The sequence below is a fragment of the Stigmatopora argus genome, chromosome 18 (assembly GCF_051989625.1).
Source record: "Stigmatopora argus isolate UIUO_Sarg chromosome 18, RoL_Sarg_1.0, whole genome shotgun sequence".
Classification (NCBI taxonomy): Eukaryota; Metazoa; Chordata; class Actinopteri; order Syngnathiformes; family Syngnathidae; genus Stigmatopora; species Stigmatopora argus.
The window spans coordinates 5,205,317-5,231,709 of NC_135404.1; the positions used below are offsets into that span (position 1 = coordinate 5,205,317).

The 26,393-nt window shown below is 38.9% G+C and overlaps 1 protein-coding gene across 3 annotated transcripts in view; it reads left to right on the forward strand.

The window, feature by feature from the left end:
- The window catches only part of nrg3b (neuregulin 3b), a 280,932-nt gene that overhangs the window by 48,317 nt on the left and 206,222 nt on the right, over window positions 1–26,393 (forward strand). For 2 of the 3 annotated variants that reach the window (XM_077626396.1, XM_077626398.1), the window contains exon 4: window positions 14,478–16,278. In XM_077626396.1, coding sequence (XP_077482522.1) covers window positions 15,516–16,278 — 763 coding nt within the window. In that variant the 5' untranslated portion in view covers window positions 14,478–15,515. Of the gene's footprint in view, window positions 1–14,330; window positions 16,279–26,393 lie in introns of those variants that run through there. The other variant, XM_077626397.1, reaches the window with a different exon arrangement.

The window sequence follows — 26,393 nt, forward strand, 5'->3', positions numbered from 1 at the left end:
CTTGATTTATTATATCTTATTCCCACATAAGCAAATGAGAGAAAATTATACAATAGACAAAAGATTGTGCATGTGAGACTAGAAAACCTAAAGAGGGTTAAACTCAATCTTACCTCATTTACACTTTGGTAAAATATGCAACCAAACCTGATTTAGGCAAACCTTCAGGTTGAATAACTAATCTAAAATGTTTAGGCCTTAAATGAGCAGATCCAGATGGGTTCTGTTAGAAACATCAAGGAAATAAATGTAAGTTGTCCGACAAGATGTATTTTCCTACCAGAATACTGTGTTCCCTTGTGAAATGGAAATCATTACAATGGTGAAACTTTCTAAATAAAAGCTCCATATTCCGTTCAATCGAACTTAAATGTGATCATTTGCTACCAGTCCGCCTATTTGAAATGCCGTCAATGGCAAAACAACAACCATACCGTACTTCGAACGCAATTTAGAGCTTTTTATTTTGAACTTTTCACCGTTGTAATGATTAACATTTCACAAAGCAACAGCGATTCAAAAATTCTGACCTTTTTGAGTGTTGAACTAGATCCGATTTTAGCTCTAGCTAATGTGGCATCCGCCAAAGATTGTCTCTCCGGGTGTTATCAAACGCATTTTAAGCCATCTGCCAGCTTGCTGTATTTTTCGCTGGTTAGATTATACTGATGAGAAAAAACTACTCCCGGTAGTGAAGTGCTCATGTCAACCGTGAGTTCCCGCCGCTGCAGGTTATTGTGAGCGCTCCTAATTACCTTGACGGTTCGTCATCCAACTTAGCCGAGCAGAGATGGAGGCGAGACTCTTATCGGTTACATTGGACAGCTGAAAAATGTCATTACCAAGAAGTCCCCTTTGCTGCCATCTGCTCTGGTATTCTCTGCATTGCTTTAGTGTTGAGGGTCTCACAAATGTAACATCTACTCTACATTATCTCTATGTGCACTCTGTATCACTGCGTTATATAGGATTCCTTTCAAAATCAAATGAAATATCTATTTGAAGCATAGTAATGTTCTGCCTTTACTTGCACCCAATATTCAGGTTCATACATTGGATCTCGAGACAAATTGTCAATACATTGGAAAGATTTAGCGCAATTGCTTCTCTTGCCAGGCGTGGCCTTAAAAAAAGGATTTAAATTTAGCTACGATTGTTAAGTTCAAGTTCTCGGCAGCCTGTCAGTATTTGGCCTGCTGAGTGGGTGTTAAAAAAAGCAAATACAGTACTGCTTACTAAATTACTGTATTTTCACGACTATAAGGCGCACCACATTATAAGGCGCACCCTCAATGAATGACACATTTTAATTTTTTTCCATATATAAAGCACACTGGATTATAAGGCGCCCTGTCTATTTTGGAGAAAATGTAAGACTTTTAAGTGCGCCTTATAGTCGTGAAAATGCGGTACTTACTAACCTTTACTGTTGTGTCAAAGACTAAAATCAGGAAACCAACTCGCGGGTGATTATTTAGTGCGTGTAAGAATGGAACCGATGACTCTCCTGGGAAGGAAAATCAGTACTGCGGAACGAATGATGTGATAGGTTCTAATGCTGGATGACAGGAAGTGCTCACAGAGGATGATGGTGCAGCAGGTGCTGTGAAATATCACTTTGCCTACCTCTAGCCTGTGGTGATCCAAGATCCGGTACTCACTGCTACAACGCACATAAATGGAAAGGTATCTTTGAATCGTAAATGAGCTTTTCCCATGCGACACATCCACAGTGACTCAATTTATTCAACCAATTGAGCGCCATCGCATCCGGCCTTGAAATATTTTGAATGTCTATCCGACAATGCGTGCGGCATCACTATGAGTGGAACTATTGGAGACCTAGCGAGTTTTTGTGTAACGCTCGTACTTTAAGTCTGCAGTGGTATTTCTCCTTTTCAAGGCATTCTGAAAGAGTCATAAACAAGCCTCTGTATCATTTAATGTGCTGGCTTCCTTTCTTGTAAAGAGAATAGCGGTCAGATGAATTCCACCTCTGGCCAATTAAGGCAGAAAATTTACAACAAACATCCGAAAGTCACTATCTAACAGCACAGTCAATCCATGCATTATTAAGAAAGAGCTTGAATAATGTATGAAGGCTGGTGTTTCCCAAATTATTCTTGGACTGTGTTTGGACGTTGCTGGCCTGCAGCTTGAATAAATGAGAAGGTGAAAACTTAGCTGCTTTCAACGTTTTGAACAGGACTGGAACGTTCTGAGGCCAGCCAAAAATCTAAAACGGGGTCATACTTGTCTGTTTTGGGATTTTTTTCCCCCACTCATTTCGCTCCCATTGATAACGAGAGAGAGAGAGAGATGGCAACTGTCCAATCAATTGTGATCGCATGAACTTCTACTCTATCCCCATTTTCAGTCAAACTCGATTGGAAATCTTGCGCTGTCAATTGCAGTTAAGGTAGACCTGCCACAATCAATCAATGATTAACTTACCAAAATTTTTATTTATTTCATCTGAAAACTTTTGGGTACAAATTTATTTTCAGTGTGTTGTTGCCAATGTTCTTATTTGTATTATTTTATCATTATTTTTTATTTTAAATGCCGTTCAGGAGGGCATATCCGTTCTTTTTATTGGATTTTCATCACAATTTAATCCCCCCCTAAAATGCGATTTATACTCCAGTGCGACTTAGAAATATATATACATATATATTTCTATATATATTTATATATATATATATATATATATATATATATATATATATATATATATATATATATGTATATATATGTATATATATGTATATATAAATAAATATATATGTATTTCTAAGTCGCACTGGAGTATAAGTGGCGGTCTGTGCATTTTCTAGTGACACCTTCAGCAAAAACTATTTTATGGCTATAAAACCTCTACTGCAGCTACAGCTGCGACACATAAAAAATAATCAATAATGACCTCATACAATTTAAATATTATTTAGGGATATAGCCGTATTTTACACTACACAATATCCATCCTCCTTTCTTTCCTCCTTCTTTTCTATCACCATCGAACCTAATGCAGAAAGTCGAGCCTGTCCTATAGTATTTCTGGCAAACGTTTTTATTCAATTTAGTGCTGAAAATGTTTATTCCCGGTTGTGACAGGCTTGCTTACTTTGGAGTTGTCCGACCTTTCTTAATGATGTCCAGCTTTTTTTCTTGAAAAGTCTGTCTTGAAAATGGCTTTGACAGTAAATGTGCAAAAAAATCAATTTCTTCTCCTCCTTCAGCCATTGCGGGTTGACAAAACCGCTATTAAATCAACACAGCAATATATTTGCTTGTGTAGTTCGCTCCAGATACAGTTTGGTAGCTCTGGCTAGTCCACTCTATCACTAGCCAATCATAGTTGGTGAAATCGATGCCGTATGACTACGCCGGCGAGTAGGCAATGATGTATCCCTACCCCTGCGAGAAGGCCTTGGTGTCACCAAATCGAATTCTGATTGGTTAAAGCAACAGTCTTATCGACGCTTGTTTAATGCAGCAGAGCCTGCAGAACTGATTGTGAAGGCCTTGAGGCAGATTTCTGACCCTGGCAACAAATAATGGCTGAAATGTAATTGGTTAAATGCTTCAATATGAAAACACATCTGGAAGCAGTGTAACCAGGGGGAAAAGCAATGAAATTAAGCTAACAGACAATTTGGAATTATTTAATAAGTATTCATGGACAAAATATAATTAACATCAGTCTGTGATTCAGATATTTCTTAGGCCAGCAGAGAAGGGCTTGAAGGCCCTAACGGCACACCACTTATATATATATATATATATATATATATATATATATATATATATATATATATATATATATATATATATATATATATATATATTCCCTTTCGTTGTGCATTTTTGGCTAGTGTGACTTATACTCAGGTGCGAATTATAGTCCAAAAAATACGGTAATAAAAATGTGGTATCTGTCAGTTCAAAATGTGATTTGTAAAACTCGGCATAGTGAATTATTAAAAGTGCCCTCTGTTTTTTCTTTCGCTCTGTAAATTAAAACATGGGAGCCAGTGAGTTCAAACGGTTCATGTTTGGATGTTTGTCTTAACGAATTTGAAATTTTATTCTGAAACGATGCCCGCCTTCAAGCAATACGACGAGATAAAGCTTTCGTCAATAAGTCAATCGAGGTCAACTCAGTGGGTGTGTGTGTGGGTGGCAAACGGTCAGCTAATCAAGTAAAGTGAGTCCAAGTATCGGCTCTTTGAGGCGTTAAAACAAACAAATGGAGCGTGAAGGACACACTGATGAACATCTCCATAGTTGAGGGAGGAAATAAAAGCCCCCCTGGGTTGGAAGCACATTTTATAACAGGGGTGTTAAACTCGTCCTTTTTGCAGGCCGCATTGTAGTTAGGGTTTTCTTTAGAGGGCCATTATGTCGGCCAACTCGGATACATACTTTACCCATTTGGCTACAATTAACGGTGCTAGATGTGCAGTTTAGGTTGTTTATTCCCCCCTCCCAGTTGAAATGGTTTGGACGTCCAATGATGGTGAAAGCAAATTTCCATGATTTGATCAATTCATTCCTGACCTCACAGTTGTTCAAATCCTTTTTTGAGCATCAAATATCATTTTTTTCATCTTTGATTTAAAGTGGGGAAAACTGTAAACTGTTTTTATAAATAAAGAAACAAATATTTAGATTTAATCTATTCATTCATTTAGTTTATATTTGTATCTTGATTTTTATTTTATATTTTTTAACTGTAAACATTCTTGTATAATTTTGGATTAGATAAAAAAAATAAAGTAAATATTTTATTTCTAAATTTTGTTAAAAAGGGAGTATATGTTCTCCTAAAATACAAACTTGATAGACATGATTTACTTTTACGGGCCACAATAAATGCTATGGCAGGCCTGATCTATCCCTGGGGCCTCTAGTTGGACACCCTTTATGGTTTATTCATAAAATCCATGTATTAAAAATTGTAGCAAATGTATAACTGTCACATAAGAGAAAAATAAAAGGTAAAGGGTTAGGGGCTTGGCATTGGCTCTTTGCGGACTCGGTTTGAGATCCATACTTTAAATTGTCCCTCTGTATGAGTTTGAGTTTAAATAGTTGTGCATCGGCTGTGATTGTCTTGCAACTAATTCTGGGTGTCCTCCTCCTGCTGCCCATAGTTTGCCCCCTGTGAGGCCTGTGATGATAGAAAAATGATTGATTATTTGATTATCAACTAAGAAACTATCCTAGTTTTAGTCCAATGGGTTTTTCCGCAATATGAGAAGTCTACCATTTGACCTTCACTGACCTTTGAGATGTCCAATAGACATGTTGCTGAAATAAAATGAGAAAAAGATGTTGGAGAGCTCGTTGGCCTATTTTGAACAAATGCTCAGAATGCTAGCCTTGACCTTTCTTTGGCTAACAAGCTCTGGTCTGCCAGAAAAGCAGTCAAACGGAGAGGAAAAATCTCTTCTAGATTTTTTCCACACCAAGCATGGATCCCTCAGGACGTGGGGTTCCCGCCAATAAAATGCGGTCCCGACAGAGCGTTTCCCTGAAAGCTAGCGGTCAAAGGTCCATCGTAATGACACCCAGAAAAATAGTTGCCTTCAACCACGATGGATAAGCCCGGCTACCCAGGCGGGTGCAGTCGAGCCTCTCGAGAGGATGTATTAATTATTCGGCAGTGCGTGGACAATAGCTTGGTGACTTAGTCCGCCGTGACTTGGGACAAAGGAGCAGAAATAGATGTCCGGACAAAAACGATGCCCGAGTCAGGTGCAGTTCTTTGAGATGGGCGGCAATAGGATTAAGCTTCTTTTTGAAAAGGGCGAACCCCATTAAACATAATCTCATTTTACACAGCTGGATCCATTTGTGCTTCCTGAAGCAAGTGAGGAATTGGTTTCCTTACTGCTGCACAGGCTAGACTTTTTGTATCGTTAAAGAATTAGGTCTGTTACGATAATATTCGATATAGGACAATATATTTTCTCTACGCGGTCTGGTGTAATAGTGGTTAGCCCGTGTCACAGTTCTGAGATCGAGGGTTTAACCTCTGGTGAGCTCCTCCGACCTTGACCGTGTTTGGATGTTTTCCGCGGGCTTCTGTGGGTTTTCTCCGGGTCTTCAGGTTTACTTCCACAACCCCAAAGCATGCATGGTAGGCTGGCAGAATACTCTAAATCAGGGCTCTCAAACTGATCCTCAAAGGGCTGCAGTGGGTGCAGGTTTTGATTCAAGCCGAACAACAGGACACCTTTTGCAAGTGTAATCAGTTGATTGCAGTCAGGTTCTACTTATTTTAGGAGAGACCTCATTGGTTAAACTGTTAGAACTGGCCCCTTGGAGAATCGGTTTGAGATCCCTGCTCTAAATTGGCCCTCTGCATGAGTTTGAGTTCAAATAGTTGTGCATCTCCTTGTAGTACCCTGCGATTGGCTGGCAACCAATTCAGGGTGTCCCCCACCTGCCGCCCATAGTTGATTGGGAAAGGCTCCAGCAACCCCTGCAACTATTGTGAGGATAAGTAGTACAGAAAATGAATGGGTGAATGAATCTATATTTTTTTTTATTCAATCGTTTAGCTCCTAATCACACTTGGTTCAAATTAATTGGATTTCTAAAAATGTCAATGGCAGCCAATAACTTAATATCTGAAAGAACACTTAAAAGTTGAGGATACATTTCCTTATTTTCAGTGTTAATATGCTGACGTTCCTGCGTGCTCAATGTAAAACAGATTTGGTTCATTGACAACCATCAGTGGCAGGCAATGAGTCTTAATTTAATTTAACTTACTTCTTAATTTAACTCTTAATGCATCCAACAAACAGGCAGCCATAGGTGCCTTGCTTGTACCAAGTCTCTTTTGAAGTCAGAGAGAAGACCAAAACAAACTTCGGACATATTCTCTGAAAAAAAACACACAAATTACACCATTTACTGTACATGAAAATAGGCAGCGTTTCGCTCCAAATTCGGTTCTCGCAAAAGTTACTGGTGAACTGCAAATTGATCACCAGGAGACTCATTGCTTTTACATGACATCCATGCTTCCGTGATTGGCTCGTTCGGATTTGGTTTGGCTCATTTGCCCCACCTTGAGGATCAGAAACCACAAAACATCTGACTGACTTGACATGGCTGAAGTTAGGCCATCTTGGCTTCTGCACCACAATGATTTACAATTCATTTGAAGTTGGAGGACTTGCAATGCAATGTTCATTCGCAATACTCTCACTCACTCACTAACTTCAAATGCAAATGATGTCCACTAATGACAAACAGATGTTTGAAAAGAGCCACGTGACCAGGTTTTTATCACAGTCACTAAAAGAGTTAATGGTTTCCGGTTCTGTCAACGTCTGCCGCGTCCAGTCCCTAGATCTGTGAAGGAGGCCCCCCTGAATACTTGCTCGTCTCTCAGCCGCAGCCTTGTTCCACACCAGTGTGCATTCAGGGCATGAAGATGTGCTTTTAGTGAATAATGGATGACATCTTGCCCTCTGCCGCATCCCCACGACTCCGCTATCATGCAGTGTTTACCCAAAGACTGATGCCGTGAGGACACATCAAAAGCACTTTGGGCTTTGGGTTCAGTTAGATGACGGGAATCCCCGTTTGGTGATTGATTTTTCCTGACATTTGCGTTCCCTTCAACTTGTATCTGCATTGAGGTGTCTCATTTGAACAACTAATCAGCCAGATTTAAAAAAAAATGTTTTAGCTTATACACGGTATTAGTTGCTCAAAAAATGATGACCGAATCTAGGGTACGGCTTATATGCGCACAAATTAGACTGCAATGAAACTGCAAGGTGACAGACGAAAAACCATAACGCAAGACAATACGGTCATTTATTTCAAAATAGAAAAAATACAAACAGACAAAACGCTAAGCAAAATTTATTTTGACATCTATGAATGGGATTCAAGAAAAAATAAACAGTATCTTGCATAAAATGTGAAAAAACTCACTTGTTCCTGCCATTGCTCACTCAGGGTGCTGCTATCTTATCTAGGGATGAAAAACTAGACCGCTCTGGACTCACTTCCTGGTTGTACTGCTCACTTGACCTCCTTTTAAAATGTGCAATCCAGCAGACGATCCTTTTGATTCATACAGAATCTCAGAAATACTTTTTTCTTAAGATTTTCCCTTCAAAGTAACACATTTGTCCTCCCTTTAAAACCACGAGCTGAAATTGTGAATCAGGGAGTGTCTTATACGCGAGAAATTGTAAAATGTAACGATTTTAAGGCAATTGTAAGAATACGGCTTATACGTGGAGGCGGCTAATATGCGAGAAAATATATTACATCTCACCAAAACAATAGTAAATCATGCCGACCTGATTTTTCATGTTATAAAGCACACAATGAACAACAGTTAAGATTATAAAACGCATTATCATTGAGACACTGCAGTTTTGTTTGCATTGTTGTTGTTTAATAGTTAAAATTTGTTTTTACCGTATTTTCACGACTATAAGGCGCACTTAAAAGTCTTAAATTTTCTCCAAAATAGACAGGGCGCCTTATAATCCAGTGTGCTTTATATATGATTTTTTTTTAAAAATGTGTCATTCATTGAGGGTGCGCCTTATAATGCGGTGCGCCTTATAGTCGTGAAAATACAGTAATTTTATTTCATTGGGTCGCTGCAAGCCTGTCAACAGCAGCCAATGAGTTTATTAATGAAATATGATTAACAAAGAAATAACAAAGCAGGTAGAAGAATAGAAAAATGTTTAGACATTTTCTTAGTTTGAATGTTGTGTTAAAATGCCAAAGTTACAGTGTGCTCAATGTAAAAAGAGTTCATTTACAGAGCAGATTTGGTTCATCTATCACCATTAATGGGGATTAATCAGGGCTGCAGAGTGTAATGGCTTCCACGGAGTTAATTCTAGACTCTCCCATCGGCACCGGCTAGCCCATTAATTACATTCAGTCTGGAATTTAAGGTTATGTTTTTCTGTCTCCTTGTTAATTTGTCAAATTCCATCCTAAGATTTTTTTTTCAGTGAATGAACCGTCTTTTCTCACTTGGATTTGACATATGTGGAACTCTAAAGTCACACTATTTCTGTTTAAGATGCTCAAAAAAGAGAGAGAAAAACAGTAAATATTGTCATTTAGTTTTTATTGTATAGAACAGGGGTCGGGAACCTTTTTGACGAAGAGAGCCATAAACAATTCATATTTTCTAATGTTATTCCTTGAGAGCCATACTCCGAATTTAAAAGTCAAAATACATGTAAATGGGTGTCTTTTATTTTAGTAATTTCACCACTTTTAAAGTGGAAAAAAAGAATACTTTTGACAACATTCTTATGCAGTTGATAATCAATGAGTATGCATTCTAGCAGAGTCTAATGCAAAAAAAGAAGACTAAAGCAGCACTGGACGTAGTATCTCAGTTCTGTCACCAGCGGGTTCCATATTTTAGCTCACAGGTTAGCGAAGAGCCAGATGCACTCATCGAAAGAGCCACATGTGGCTCCCGAGCCATAGGTTCCCTACCCCTGGTATAGAACCTTAAAAACATTCAAAAAGTAAATAACATCTTTACTTTTTTGGGTGGTTTATTCATTTTTATATAAACACTGAATAAGATCTCATTAAACTTCATTTCCAGTGTACAGTGGTACCTCGACATACGAGTGCCCCGACATACGAGCAATTTGAGATACGAGGAAAATTTCGGGCAAATAACTATCTTGAGATACGAGACACATTTTGATATATGAGCATACAGCGGACATGAGAGACTGCTCATAAGAATATCATGGGCACTGTCTCTCTTCCCGCAAGTCCCTCGTGTAATGTCATACGAGCACTGGGCGGAGCGTTGCATTTTTTCAGTTTTTTTCCCCCCGTTAGTCTGCGAATGGCGGAGCGATCGCTAATACGAGAAGAGTATATACTATTTGTCGTTGGCAAGTGGTCGTGCGTTATCCTATTGTGAGGACATTTGTGTGCATCATTTTGGGAATATTTGGAAGGGAATACAAAAGCAAACAGCCCATCGATAGTGTAAATCAGGGTGGAGGCGGGGCAAATAGAGCCAACCCGGGAGAAGAAAGATATCAAAATTTCAAACAAAATTAGAATTAAGTTTAGTGTAAGGTTAGATTACATTTATTTTTGAGTGTCTGCATCGTAATCCAAGTTCATTTAAATTTGTTTATGTTATGTTACGAGCGCGTTGCCGTGCAATAAGTCCGTCTCTCTGTCTCCCCACCGCGAAATCTGTCTAATTTTAGTACTATTAAACACTTTAGTACTATTAAACCACTAGTTATTTGTTACTTTGTTAATATATGGCGAATTAGAACAAATAAAATGTTTTTCCAATCCAATATCTTATTTTGGGTGTTTTTTCAGAGGGTTGGAACGAATTAATTTGTTTTTAGTTCATTTCTATGGGAAACGTTCATTTGAGTTACGAGTAAATCGAGATACGCGCTCAGTCCTGGAACGAATTAAGCACGTATCTTGAGGTACCACTGTAATTTAAAAATGCTTATAAATAATCCAATATTTAGATCTATTCGCAGATATCTGTACAACAAACCTTAAATACTGTAATTTATAATTGAACTCCTTCACTGGCATTGACAGCGGTAGTCCTCCCACTAGTAATAAATCGTCACATAACTAATAGACTCATTTAAAAGGTTTTAATTTCTTTTTAAGTGCCACATGATCATCTACCGCTGTGAATGGCAGCAAACGCTTTAATACCAACTTGTGAGTGAGATTGCATCATCAATGTCATGGTGAAGAATTAGAACAAGGACTGACTTTAATAATAATAAATCATAAAATGAATTTAAATTGAAAGACATGATACCACACCGTTTATTAACCTCCAAGACTCCAGAAATCTTAAAATCTCTGTCAATTGCTCCTCAATTCTCCTCAGATTTGTTATTTACTGTAAAGGAAAACAGAGTGCATATGCAAATGATTGCTGGGAGGTGAAGACTTTGAAAATTGCATAATTTTGGGGTCACTTGTGGGGGAATGATATATTTGAACTAGATTATCGCATTGCCGCAAGCACTGGAGAGGTTGATGAGAGCGGGATGAGATCTCGCATCGGAAGAAACGCTCGCTGATGAATCATAGACGCTGGCGCCATCTTTCTCCGCCCACTCTCGCTAAACCTTTTGCCTCTGTAACCCCTACACCCAACTTTTTATCTTAGATTATGTACATTAATACTCACCAGTACTGCCGCAAACAGATATTTTAATAGGCAGTCAATAACCGTTTTTAATTTTTTTTTATGAATCAAATCAATTCTGGTGTTTTAATTTAGTTAGCTCTGGTTTTAGCAAGGACTACAGACATTTTAACATGACATTTTTTTCTTTAAAAAATAGAATAGAAAAAGTACATTTAATTTCATTCTTTTAATATATTTAAACATTTTTTATTTTTAATGTTATAGGTGAAAAATGAAAGAAACCAAAAAATATAGATTTCCACCATTAGCAGTTTACTCTTTATTTTAAGTGAAAGTATTCAAACATTTCTTTTCTTTTCTTTTTTAAAAAGTATGAAATAGTATTTACAACTAATAAGTATTTTTTTAAACAAATTGTAAATTACATACTTTTCTTTTTTGTTTTGAAAATGTAAAATTAAAAGTATAATCATACAATATTTTTTGCTATAAAAAATAGAATAGAACAAGTAAATTTAATCTGATTCTTTTAATATATTTAAACGTTTTTTTATTTTTAATGTTATAGGTGAAAAACCAAAGAAACCAAAAAATATAGACTTCAACCATTAACAATTTACTCTTTATTTTAACTGAAAGTATTCAAACATTTCTTTTCTTTTCTCCTTTTTAGTATAAAATAGTATTTACAACTAAGTAGTTTTTTTTAACAATTTGCAAAATACATACTGCTTTTTTGTTTTTTGTTTTGAAAATGGAAAATTAAAAGTATAATTATACAAGAATAGAGTATTTACCTAAGATGATTTGAAAAAAGATTTTTTATTTATTTAAAATATATAAAGAAAATATAACATTTAATATTCAACTCTCAAATTTTCACATGAGATGTCTTCAAAGAATAAAAACAAATATTTGTGTTTAATTTAAAGATATTAAAGCACATTGAATAATTGAAAGTTGAATTAAGAGGCTCAAAAGGGAAGATTTTGTCAATTTTCAGGTATCAATGTCTTAAATGTATTTTTTTAAAAACTTTGATTAAAATATTAGATTTTTTTTAACAAGTGACTAGCTACTGTTCAGGAGCTCAATATTTTTTTTAAATATCAGTTTCAAGGTCACATGGTAAGATTACCAAAATAGTTGGCGTTCAGTCAACCAGTTGCCATGCCATCCTCCCATTTCAAATGGGTTGGACGTCTGTCACTGGCAGCCAAAGAGTTAATGGCAGCTCAAGTACTCACATCCCCCCCAAAAAACAAAAAAAAAACCTTATGATTGGATCCATCCCCATGCGTAAAGATTTCCTTTACATCCACACTTTGGCTCTCATGTGTAACAGCAAAATCAATCTAACAAGAAAGCCCAAGCAGAGTGCTTTATCTTTATATTTTAGTATGTATTCCATCAAACATGCTTTCGCTCATTTCCATTGTTGTAAGAAGCGGAGCTTGTCAAAGGCTGTCAGGTAGAACGGACGAGATCTAACTCGGCACCCCCCAAAAATGAGGCTGTTTTTCTCTTTTTGTGTTTTGGGGTGTGACAGCAACATAAATGATGCACATAGAAAAGAATGTCAGGATAGATGTAACGGCATGGCAATGTGTTTGCCAAGATTGCACATGAGATTAGCCGCCATGCGCATGTTTTTGTGGACGCAAACTTTTGATGTGGGGGTCCATTATTATTTCAGAGAAGAGCGCATTTTCATTATGCTGAGAACAGAAATGTGACGGGAATTTTCTTGTCATTAAAACTGACGGTTTAGCCCTAAAAGAAAGAAAGAAACAAACAAAATTATTTTTATTTTGCCTAGTTTCAGAGTCAAGTGTTCCCATTAGGACATCAAATGGTCCTCATACTACCTATTCTTGGATTTCTTTTTTCAAAAACTTGATTTTTTTTAAATGAATTAAAATATTTTAATGAAAAAAAGAACTAGAAGAAAAAAAAATATTTTATGGGTGGTTTCAACCACTTGATGAATTTACTTTTAACAATTATGCATTGGAGGGATACATTTGTACATGAAAATAGTATTAACAAAATAACATACTCCTACATATAAATAATCTCAAAATAAAATAAATCATAAGTTGAAAAAACTACAAAAGAATGGTAAATATTGAAATATTGAAATAATGAATATATATAATAATAAATAATATATTTAAAAAATAAATATATATAATAATAAATAATATATTTTAAAAATAAAAATGGAATTAGCTTTTCATTTCTTTAATATATATAATGTATTTATTGTTCATTCATTTTCTACATTCTATTCTATTTAATTAAAATATTAACATTGAATTATAAAGGCTTCTTTATTAATACTATTAATACTATTATGTTCATAAATATAAAGTAGTAAATTTGAATATTAAGGGGTTGAAAATTGGCTTTTATTTTTGTTTCCCCCTGTGAATGCCTACCTCTCTCCATGTATATTTATCTATTCCGCAACACTTGTAAAGTATTCATTCATTCATTCATTCATTCATTCATTTGAACCGATTATGCTCACAAGGGTCGCGGGGTGTGCTGGAGCCTATCCCATGCACCAGGCGGGGGACACCCTGAATTGGTGCTCAGCCAATCGCAGGGCACGAGAAGACGGACAACCTTTCATGCTCACATTCATACCTAGGGGCAATTTATCGTGTTCAACCAGCCTACCATCCATGTTTTTGGAATGTGGGATGAAACTGGAGTACCCGGAGAAAACCCACGCAAGCTCAAGGAGAACATGCAAACTCAACTTCAATTTTTAGTATTCAACCAGCCTACCATGCGTGATATTGTACCCGGAGAAAACCCACCTGGGATCAAACCCAGCTGTGAGGCTGACATGCTAACCACTCCGCCAGTTACAGGGTATTATTCTTTTACTAACTACCACAGCACGTACATAATCTTCCGTTTGTATCTGGGTTAGATTTAAATGAGTTATGGATGATGGAGGGTGTCCCCATAACCCCTGTTTAATCCATAAACCAAAAAAAAATGTGTCTCAAGTTGAAGTAGGACTCAAAGCGTCCCCACATTAGGGTGCCGCTATTGGGTTGATTTGCTTGGTGGAATTCTGGCGCCTCCCTCCTCCGCTCCATCCCTCTATCCCTCCATCCCTCCCCTCCCTGGGGTGTGTCTGTGCCTCTCCTCTCCTCTCCATGCAGCGCGAGAGTGTGTGTGCGCGCACGCCTCCCTCCCTTCCGTCTTTCCACCTCCCATCTGCATCTGCTGCAGAGCTTAGCCCACTAACGCGCTCCGTCGTCTTCTCTTTTTCCAGCTTTTCCGCTCATGGAAATGGGACAACCGGGAGTCACTTTGCGAGTGTTGAGGACGGCGGCTGGAATGCGCGAGGACGCGGCTATGGGCTGAGCCGGCTGTCAATCCCCCCCATCTCCCTTAGAAGTCTCCAGGAACAACCGCCGGCGCTCCGCCGCCGACGCCGCCGCATCATTTTTTCCCCCCAACCCCTCCTTCTCATCTTCGTATCTCATTCTGCTGCTTGCGCCACTGTGGGAATGCGGCGGATGTGAAACGGTCGTCAAGGTGTCGACCGATTCCTTCCCCGGAGCCGGGAGCAGATCTACTCGGACGGGAGAGCGGCGGGCTGCGGGCTGGCGGGCGGTAGGTCAGCCGCCCCCTGGGAACGCTCACCCCGGGAAAGCAAAAGTGCACCCGGCGATCCAGTCGTATCGCCACCGACGGCTTCGTACACGAGACTTCACCTCCGTAACGGATTAGAGGGAAACGGGGGGACGCTGACTTAAACTCGGATGCGACAAGGGAACGCCACTTTTGTCTTCTTGTCAAGCAACCCAAAATGGAAATGGACCACAGCAAGTACTTGGAATTACAGCTGCGATCTTCACTAACGGATCAATAACCTACGTTTTTTTAGTTTTGAAACATCTTGGGATTTTTCCATCGCTTTGTCCGTGACGTCTGTTTTCCTCTTTTTTTTTTCTTTTTCCCAACCCTTTCTTTCATCCGTCCGTCTCACCTGTGCTTAACCTGTGTGCTGGTGTGTGTTCCTTGCGCATATGTGTGTGTTTGCGCCCTCCTCCGCCAGAGGGAGCGTGACGCTCGTGTCTGCATGCGAGTGCTGTGCTGGTGTTTAATTACTTGTTTCATGACTGTGTGTAAGTGTTAGAGTCGTGTTAAAAGGTGTGTGCATGCATGTGCGTGGATATAAATGTATACTTGACGTGTATGTAAGATGTGCCGCTTTGTTTCCCCGCCATCCGTTCCTTCTAAACGCCCCTCCTTATTCCGACACCCTGTTTGACCTCCAAAAGCTCCCCGAGAGACGGACATCAGGATGAGTGAGCACTCTGGTGCGAGCACTCTGGCGGCCATGACGCTGGAGGAACCGGGGGCCGAGCAGGCGTCCCCCAGAGCCCCGGGCCCCCTCCGCTGCGGCCCCTGCGCCGTCTGGCCTCGCCAACAGAACTGGCTTTGCGCTGTACCCTTGGTGATGGGCTTCGTAGGACTGGGACTCAGCCTCATGCTGCTTAAGTGGATTGTGGTGGGGTCCGTCCAAGACTATGTCCCCACAGACCTGGTGGATCCCAAAGGGAGCATGGGACAGGACCCCATATTTCTCTCCAAACCCAGCGCCATGCCAAAAGGGCCGGACATTTCTACCGCCGCCTCCACCACTGCCGCCGTCTCCACCACAACGCCGCTAGCCGCCGACGGGACGGCCCCGGCGCCGAGAACTCGATTGGGGGCGACGGCGAACCGCTCCTCCGAAAGCGGCGGCGAAGGCAACCGGGCCCCGCACCTTCACACCCGGGTGGGCGGAACGGCGGTCAACGCCTCCACCACCCGCGGGCCGCGACTCGGCAAGGAAATGACCCCTCGAGGTACGGTGAGGAAGGGAAGCGGCGTTGTCGGAGGGCGCCACGCCAAGACTCCCTCCACGACCTCTGGCACTACCACCGTCACGATGAGGCTCACCACCAAGGTCCAGACGACCACCTCTCTGCCAGCAGCGCCCCCTGTGAAGCCCACTTCTCGATGGAATCACGGGCGTCAGGGAAAAGCCCCGGCGACACGACCTCACCATCGCTTCAGAACCCGTAAGTACTTTTTTTTTTCCATCTTTAAAGGGGAAGACAGAAAGCTTTCTTATGTGCATTTCAGAAAGAGTCATGTTGAAAGATGGGGGAGGGGGCACACACTTAACTGTGGTAATTTTTGTCAAAAATATCTTTCTTTATCAAAGGTATAGCAAATGCTTTACCTATTTATAGAGTGAGCAACCCTCTTTCACATGTACACTTGTTGTCTTTACATTTAAAAGAGAAGACCACTTATGAGTGAAGCCATTTTGTGACTTAAGCTATAACCACGCACACTGAAAGACTCAAATCCCAGGGTAAATTTCCAAACTACAAATTAGGCACACAGTCTTTATAGTTACAGTACTTCTTCACAGTGCCATTACATTTTCTACAGCAAAATCAATGTTTGACTTTGATTCATCCAATAAAGGGACAATACATATTAATGAACATATACATGTAAATATGCCAGATTATAGCCAAAGGCTCATTTTCATCTTTAGTCCCTTTATGCAGGCTATTAAAATCCCGAGTGACATGTAAAACTATGTTAATCAAAAAAGGTTAAATGATTATAAATGGTGTCTACACTGCTTTTAAGTGGGATGATGTCAACATCTATTGAGTCTTTCAACAAATGTTTTGTAGCATTTCAAAATCCTTAGTGCAATAGTTCCACCAGACCAGCAGGAATTAATTCTCTATATCAATAAATTCTCGAACATTTTACAGCCGGTACTACATCAAAGTATCCTTGGTTCTACAAGTAAGTCCAACACCTGTTATTGTGAATTTCAATAATACCCATCAGATATTTATTTGGAGAAGCACTTCTAAATGTGTATCTTTTCTAGTTAAAGTTCAATATAGCTGGAATGTGCTTGAAAAATGCATTGAGTTGATTTAAAAAAAACTTCAATTGTTCACATGCAATGAGAGGGAGCTGTCCTAGTGCTGATAACACACTTTAGGAACCAGTATGCTTTATTCACATGGTAAAATAAGTTTTGATGATGTCACAAGGAAGGGCGGGGCAATTTGAGGTACTCTCATTGATAAAAATGAGTGCCACTGCCTTTTCCTGGAAATATTGGGCTTTTTGGATTTTTTTTTTCTTTTTGAATATACAAATCTTATTCATTTCTTTGTGAAGCACAAGTTGAGTGTTCTCTGTCCCTTCAAATGCTTTTCTTATGATGGAACACTTCTAATAATCACACAAGTGAAGTGGATTAAATATGACTCATGTTGAGAATGTCAATCACTACTTTTATTAACCTCCTGGGAAGTGGATACTAGACAGATTACGATTAATTGTATTCATTACCCCAAATTGATATCCCGGGATATCCTCTGGGTTTTCACCTCTCCAGTCTTTATCTTTCACTTATGCATTAATCCGATAAACATCTCACTTCGGTAAGATTTCTGTCTTCCCGGGTGAGCCATAGAAGTGATTTTGTCGGAAGCAAGGGCAGCTTTTTCATCGTGGATACCGATAACCAGTGATGGCTTGTGGGGTGAAAGGTGAACTCGGTGGACTTAGATGAATCCAGGTCGGCCTGTCCTCTTTTGGAGAAGGTGGAATAGTGAAAAGAGGGGAGGGAGAACAAACGTGAGTGATGGCAGATGCATGGAAGTTGGTGATGGAAACGCTTGAGTGGGGGGAAAGAAGATTTCAAAGTGAGGGGGCTGCAGAGTTTGCATATTTAGCACTATGCAAAGGCAGGCAGGCGCCTTCCCTTTTATTGCAGATAGGATCATGACTATAATTATTTGATCTGTTTTCCCTCTCTGGGTTTATCAGCCTCAGTTTGACCTACCTGCCTTTTTTATTTGACTACTCGGTATGAATGCACTTATCACAGTGTGTCTCTAAGGGTGGGGGCAGATTAGCAGTCCTTGTTGAAATCTTTTTATGTCAAGCAGTACTAATTTACTATTATTATTATTTTTACCTTTTGACACCACAGCATGTCCCTCCATTGTAACACAGACAGGAAAATGTGCTTTTTTTCTAAAAGATTAGTAGTACAGTGGTACCTCGACATACGATCTTAATCTGTTAAGATCCCGACTGAGATCGTATGTCGAGATTTTCGTAACTCGAGCGAACGTTTCCTATTGAAATGAAATAAAAACTAATTAATTTGTTCCAACCCTCTGAAAAACACCAAAAACAGGATATTGGATTGGAGAAAATGTTTTATTTCTTCTAATTCGCCATCTATTAACAAAGTAACACATAACTAGTGTTTTAATAGTAATAAAATATGTTTAATAGAAGTAAAATTAGACACATTTTGCGCAGGGTAGAGACAGCGAAATACACGGAGGTGGGGGGGGGCGTCGGGGGGACTTTCCACGACAAAGGACTCGTAACGAAACAAACAAATTTAAATGAACTTGAATTAATAAATACAGACACACTCAAACATACGTTTAATGTAACTTTACACAAAACTGAATTCAATTTTTTTTATTTTTTATTTTACCTTCGTTCTGGCTGGGTTAGCGGTTTGCCACGCCTCCACCCTCACGCTCGCTATCGATGGGCTGTTTGCTGTTCTATTCCCTTCAAAATATTCCGAAAATGATGCACACAAATGTCCTCACAATAGGATAACGCACGACCACTTGCCAACGAGAAGTAGTCTTGAATAAGCGATCGCGGGAGCTAACAGGCTAAGGAAGGAAAAGCAGGAAATGCAACAGCTACCTACCTACGTATTGATTGTGGGTAATGAAGTTTTATTCTGAGAAAGGGTGCCATTGGCTATCGGTATTGTGTGCACGAGTCTACCTCATGACCCAGAAAGCCCTCTTTTTGCCCGAGCATGCGCGTTGTGCGTTTTCTGGTCCATGTGTAGGCGAAAGAAACTTTTCTTTGCTCGTAGATGTCTGTTATACACGAAAGAGATGCGGCAAGACAGTGCCATGGCCACCTGGTTTGGTCGCATCTTGAAATTCTGATCGTATCTAGGGCAAATTATTCGATCGAAATTCATCGTATCTCGAGCATGTTGTAGGTCGAGGTAAAACTGTAGTTTGAATACTCATTGACTACCTAACTGATGGGGAACTGCCTAATATTGTAAGCATGGTCAAACACTGTCAGTGGTAGCAAATTCAGCGAAGATCAGTTTGATAATGGCACTGTTAACCTCAGTAATCCTCTGGTCTGTCAGGCAGAGTTCTACCTAATAACTGATTGGATTTGGTCCAGTCACTAAAGGCCATGGCAGAAAAATGATATTTGAGTCTGAATGTTTGTGCCACCACGAGAAGTCCGCTAGTTATTTGGCTTCTGCAGTCCACTAGGTTGGGGGAGGAAAAAAATATGGATGTAAAATAAGAACACAAGCCTGACGTGAAAGACCTTGATTTATTTACTTGTTTATTTTCCTCGGACGATACAGAAAGTTTGGCAGGAAGTCCTGGAACCAGTGGAATGTGTGCGGGGGATTAAATACAAAAGATAATAATTAAGTTTCCTGCTCATCTTTCAGATTCAAAATTGACAGGGTGCCTATGAATTGCTGGAACTGCACGTCCTCTAGGGCAAGGGTGTCAGACTCGGGTTGGTTTGCGGGCCGCTTTAACGTCAACTTGATTTCACGTGGGCCGGACCATTTTAGATATAATATTTAGATTTTTTTTGTAAATGGATTAAAATAACTGAATATTCCGTTTTTATAGATCTAAAACAATGTTTATTTTAGCTTTTTTAAATATATTTTTAGATTTTACAAAATGATTTTTTGAACTAAACACAGAAAAAAAATATTTAAAAATTACAATTATTGATTTAAAAGGGCGAAAATCAGGAAATTTAATATACAAATATACTCTTCATTTTAATTTGATCCTAAAACAGAAAGTCGGCACTCATGATTTACTTTCCCGGGCCACACAAAATTTTGCGGCGGGCCAGATTTGGCCCCCGGGCCACCACTTTGACACATGCTCTAGGGGATTGCTTCCAGCTTGGGTAGTTTGTTGGGATGCAACTTCACCGTAGACCACCGGTGTCAAACTCATGGCCCGGGGGCCAGATCCCACCCGCCAGAGTACTCTGTGCGTCCCACCGAAGTACAAACATGCATTAACTTCATGTTAACCACTGAAGTAAGATGTATTGCTTGGTCTTTCATTAACTACAAGGAATATTTATTGCTGATTCTTTAATTAAAAAAAAAAAAAAGAGTATTTTTTTAAAGGGGCAAATAAATACTACAATAATAAAATACAAAAAATGAAGTGAATAAATAATTAAAAAAATATTTTGCTTTTTTCTTAGTGAATTAAAATTGAAATAAAGACAATATTTATTTCCTTTTTTGTAGGGGAGAGAAGCTAATGCTAAGTACTCAACTTTGGTTAGAAAAACGTAACTAATTATGGCTCAAAAACATGATCATGTAATGTAACTGCAATTTATGCAATTTAATTAAGTCCACAAAATGAACTTGATAAAAAAAATGAGTTCGGAATACTCCGTTATGAGACTGTAAGACTTTCTTTAGTTTGCATGACTATTAGGAAGCTTTATATTTATACAGTGTTTGTCTTGAGCATTTGCGGTCCAAAAAATGAGTTCCTCATTTAAAGTTCCATAGCAGACTATACACAAGTATATTTTTCTGGTGAAATCAAACATTTTGAATTGATGTCAGACATAAATAGTCTAAAGATTTTTTCAATTTAAATTTAAAGTGTCACTTGCTCATATCCCCATCGTTAATAATTATACTACTTTCTCCCCCAAGCACAAAAAAAATACCTCAGGACAAATACACGGAAAATGAATTGAGTGTCATAAAAAGTGCTCTACAAATAAAATGTATTATTATAAATAAAAAAGGCAAAAGCGCAAATTACAAACCACATTTAAAATAAAGTGGGACTAAGGAGTCGTAGAATAAAACTAAAAAATTGAAAGGATCTCACCAAGGCACTTGGGCCCAACTTTTTATTGCATCAGACTTGGTTACGAAGGAAGTTTAAGCCAAGCCTTTACTTCTATTACTTAGCGAGCTGCTGACTTTGTACTTACAAAGCAATCTAAGCCTCCAAAAGTGTGTCTCACGCTGCTCACTTGAAAGTTGAAGCTCCATTATCTAATAGGGGATTATATCAGTATCTGCAAGGTGTAATAAGTTCAGACAATGTAAGAGGAATTATTCATACTGCTGGATTGTGTGGAGGAGGCACCATATGCCCAAAAAAATACAAAAATACAATGCCTTTTGACATGTTACCTCAGCTAATAATTTTTTTTGACATGTCCTGCCAACTAGCACGGTTAACCCTTTATAGGGCAATCTAGGAACTCATTTATTGCGCTGTATGTCCAATCCTTTTTGACAAGGAAAGAGTGGCACTGAAAAATTAGCATTAACGGCATGATTTGGATGTCTATTCTTGTAAATAGTTGATAGAAAATGTTTTTTAAGTCATGTCAAAAATGTTAAAGTTATTTTTTTTAGTTTAAAAAAAGGAAAACAGCGATGTTATCTTTTTTAATTTCTTTTTTTTTAACTTTATTTGATTTTTTTTCCCAAATAGCCTAAAAAAGAAGTGACTATCAATATTAAAATGCTTTTTTATTACTACTATTTATTACTATTATATTCATTTTAATGTAGCTTTTAAACTAAAATCAAAAAATCTATTTGATTGCTGCCACCAGCTTCAAATAGGACGTCGATTACCATCATTGGCAGTAAAATATGATGCTTTAATGCCAGCCATTCCAAGTGAAATAGATTTTTATTTATAACTCTAAATAGCCGTGAATGAGTTATTAGTAATAACTAATCATCTAATTCAGACCTGGTCCTACATGATCCAAAAATGTGATGTTCACCTATATGTTCTTAATGAGGCAATTTATTTTTAATTACCAGAAACCATCCCAAATATGCACATTTGATTAATATCCCATGGCAAAATATGTAAACAAACGGCCTTCCTTGCAAATTAATGAGTAAAGCCTTGGACATCTTTGCCGGCGTAGCCGCTTGACACTGATCGGCACCAATTACAAAGCAAAATACAGCCGTGTATTCAGCGGGGCTATCCTGCAGACAAATTATCCTAGACTGACAGGCCTAGCAAATGTGTGGAATTTTGTGTAAATTGATCCCGCTGCCCTTTCCGTCGCGAGCGCCAAGCACAGCTCGCTGACTCGGGGCCAATCGATAAAGTAGAAAGAGGAGGGAGGCGGGCCTTGGAGTAATGAGAGCTGAGTTTAAAGAGACAAACAAGATTGTGTTTTAGAATGTTCTGAATGCCAGGATAATGGGTCCATAGGTCTGTCCAAACAATCACGGCGCTATAGATAACAGCTGGAAAGTCCAGTAGAAAGATATCGCGTCTTATCTAGAACCGATAATCCAATCTTGTTATCGCGTAATTCAGGGGTGTCAAAGTCATTTTTGCCGTGGGCCATTTTGTATTCATGGTTATGACTGAAAGCATAAATGTATGGCCGCTTCCTCAGATGCATGCAAAAGTGAATAATTGCTAGATTTTCAATTTAATATAAAGCAAACAACAACACTTATTGTATTTTCTCCCATATACACCGTATTTGTCGCTCAAAAACTGATGACTGAATCGAGGGTACGGCTTATATGCGCACAAATTTGACTTGACATGCACGAAACTGCAAGGTGACAAGGACGGAACACCATAACGCAAGGGCACAGAAAACAATTTGCAACACACAATCATACCACTACCAATCATACCACTATCCCACGCCTGTCCGCCCCGAAGTCTGGCAAGTGAACCCCTACACCAGGGGTAGGGAACCTATGGCTCGGGAGCCACATGTGGCTCTTTTGATGGGTGCATCTGGCTCTTTGCTAACCTGTGAGCTAAAATACGGAAATCGCTGTTGACAGAACTGAGATATTACATTTAGAACTGCTTTAATCTTCTTTTTTTTTTTGCTTTAATCTTCACTTTTGTTGCAGTAGACTCTTCTGGAATGCACCCTCTCATTGATTAGCAACAGCATAAGCAGTTTTTTCCACTTTAAAAGTGGTGAAATTACAAAAAAAATTGAAAAGGCACTCGTTTACATGTATGTATTTTGACTTTTAAATTCGTAGTATGGCTCACAAGGAATAACATTTGAAAATATGAATTGTTTGTGGCTCTCTTCGTCAAAAAGGTTCCCAACCCCTGCCCTACACCATCAGTTGCCTTGGTTTACTATAAACATGCTTAAATTTTAATTAAATATGATTAGAATCAAAAATACCTATACAGTTATCGCCTTAGATGCCATTGACTCTCGTTCAATTGCTGCTAGCCCTTCTAGCCACATGAATTGTTTGACTGTCACCGTCATTGGCGTTCAAATGTGAGCAATCAATATTTAATAACAATCATAACATCCATCAAGTTAAAATAGATCTGGTGTCCACTACTGTAAATGGCAGTGAATGAGTTCAGAGTGCAATTACTGATATTGGAGAAAGAAAATGAATACAATGTACTTTAGCGGCCCACACAAAATAATGTGGCAGTCCAAATCTGGGTCTTTAGCCTTAAGTTCAATAGCGATGCCTTACTTGCTATGCAAATTGCCTTCCAGGTGCCACGCAGGTCACTTCTATTCTGCCACCAGCATGTCAGCATGATGTAAAGACGAATAATTGAATGGGCCAGATATGTAAATCACATCAGCGCATTATAGTCTCAGACTATCTACTTTTTTTGTGAGAAACGGTTCATCTGGAATCACAATGGGGTGCTATCAAGAGGGCTGTGTGACCTTCATCTCCCGGCCTCGAGGAAGTCTGTGTCAGTGAGGTGACTTTTAAAGTAGCTGCGTCGACCAGTTGCAAAGAATTCCAATAGTGTGATCTGGAGACGAGTTTATAGTCACCTCTGATCCAGACGGTGCCATCTTGCTGTGATTCTGAGAGGAATTAGACTTGGGAAGAAAAATAGGGCTGTGTCTGTTTAAAGCTTTATGAGTGAGTTCATTGGTCGTTTTATTTACCTGGCTTTCTGCAATAAGACAAAAAACGAGAACACAACTGTCCAAATTTCTCGTTTAGATGGGGAATCAAGATTATAAAGTGGTTAGGGCGGGATTACGAGAAAAGATCGATATCCGGCCTCCAGTATTGAACCAAAATATCACTTGATAATGTATGTTGGTGGAGGGTAGTTGGATCAATCTGTGTCAGTTTTACTTTGCGTGGAATTGAACGAACGAACGATTAGCGGCTATTTTTGCAATTACTCAGCTAATCGTCATTCCTAAATCACATATGCTGATTGTGTTACACAAATTAGTTTGCTTACTGTCGCATAATTCTCTTTTTTTCCCAGTTTAATTGAATGCTTACATTTTTAAAATAAATTAGCATATTTTTATTTTGCAAAATATAGAGACTACCGTATTTTTACGACTATAAGGCGCACCTCATTATAAGGCGCACCCTCAATGAATGACACTTTTTTTTTTCCACATATAAAGCACACTGGATTATATATTACACTGTCTATTTTGGAGAAAATTTAAGACTTAAATGTGCCTTATAGTCGTGAAAATACGGTATTTACTCTGTCTATTTTAAATAAAGGATAATCTCACCCATCACCGCTAATACCTTGGTCAAAATGGATTGAATATCTATCAGCATCACTGGGAGCCAAATGGTTAAGTGAGGGTGAAAGAGAGTATTTAGAGAATTCTGAGGTCTACAACCATAAATCAGCTATCATAATAGTTGTCGTCTAATTTCATAATCAGTTAGTTGTTGATTAGTCGATTTATCGTGATAGCCCAAGTATGGATAGGCACAATTCTGTAAGAGTTGTAAGCCCTACTTAACTGGATATGGAAAATCATGTATTCATAAAGAATTATTGAAATTCCCTGTGGATGTTTTGACAAAAAAGCCAAAGATTGGTCTGAAAGGTCTGAAAATGTACGTACAGTCAAATCTCATTACCATCGGGACCGAACAAAAGTGGCATAGTAGCGAGAGTGGCATAGTAACGAAGGTTTTTATTTTAAAAGAAAAACAGCTTTATTTTCTCATGTTCTCCATCAGCTCAGTCCAAATTGATTTCACTCAATGGAATAGTGAAAGAGAAAAAGCGGAACAGAATGTACTGTATGACAGAAAGTGAGCAATGTTTAATTTATAAAGCTAGTTTTTCACTTGACCTACGCTTAACACCAGATCAGCGCTGCGTGTTGCGCTAGGTCAGTCCACACAATTAAGAATGTAGTGCTGAGTTTGGACTCCTATGCAGATTAGGTATGATGTTTTTAACACAAAGTCTTTTAACTGGGCTGATTAGAATAAGTAGCTGACAATAATTGCATCCTTCTTGCTGAGAATGCCCTTCACGGTGGTTCTCTTAAATTCGACGCCCCATTTCTTGCTTTTCTCCTTGGCTAGCTTGGACTGATTCGACTCCTTCTTCGCAGCATCGATTATCTCCTTCTCCTGCAACGTAAAGTCGGTTCTCTTGCGTTTCTGAGCTGACATTGTGGGCTAAACTTCAAAGATAAATGAATTTGAAAATACAACACACAATAGTGGCGTAGTAGCAAGATTAGGGGGTTGTAGTATAGTAAATTTATTTGGTATTGAATTTTGTCGGGACCGAGCAAAAGTGGCATAATAGCGAGAGTGGCATAGTAACGAGATTTCACTGTGTTCGTTAATACGTTAGAATCTTGGTCTCTTTCTTAGAGAGGATTCCCAACAATGGTTTCTTAGGTGATCTAAAAACGAGACAGAAGTGCTTCCAGTGGCATCTTTTGAGTGCTTCGATTATCTCTCGTGGTCACATCTGACACTGCAGCAGTTGATTGCCGTCGCACTGAGTCCTCCCATACAAATGAGAAACCCAATTCTTTGTTGTGTACCGATACCTCTTGCAGTTGGATTGTCTGCCCTTAACCTTGGCAGTGACCCTAAAAATAAGCTTTGCAGCTAAATTATTCAATTCGGACTTCAAGAGGTCCCGCCTCGGGAATCGTATTCTCTCTTTTCCCACAGAGTAAATATAACTTTAGACCTGGAGTCTTCTTGTAAGTACACATTGAGTCTATCTACTACAAATCGCAGTGTCTTCTAGACAAATAG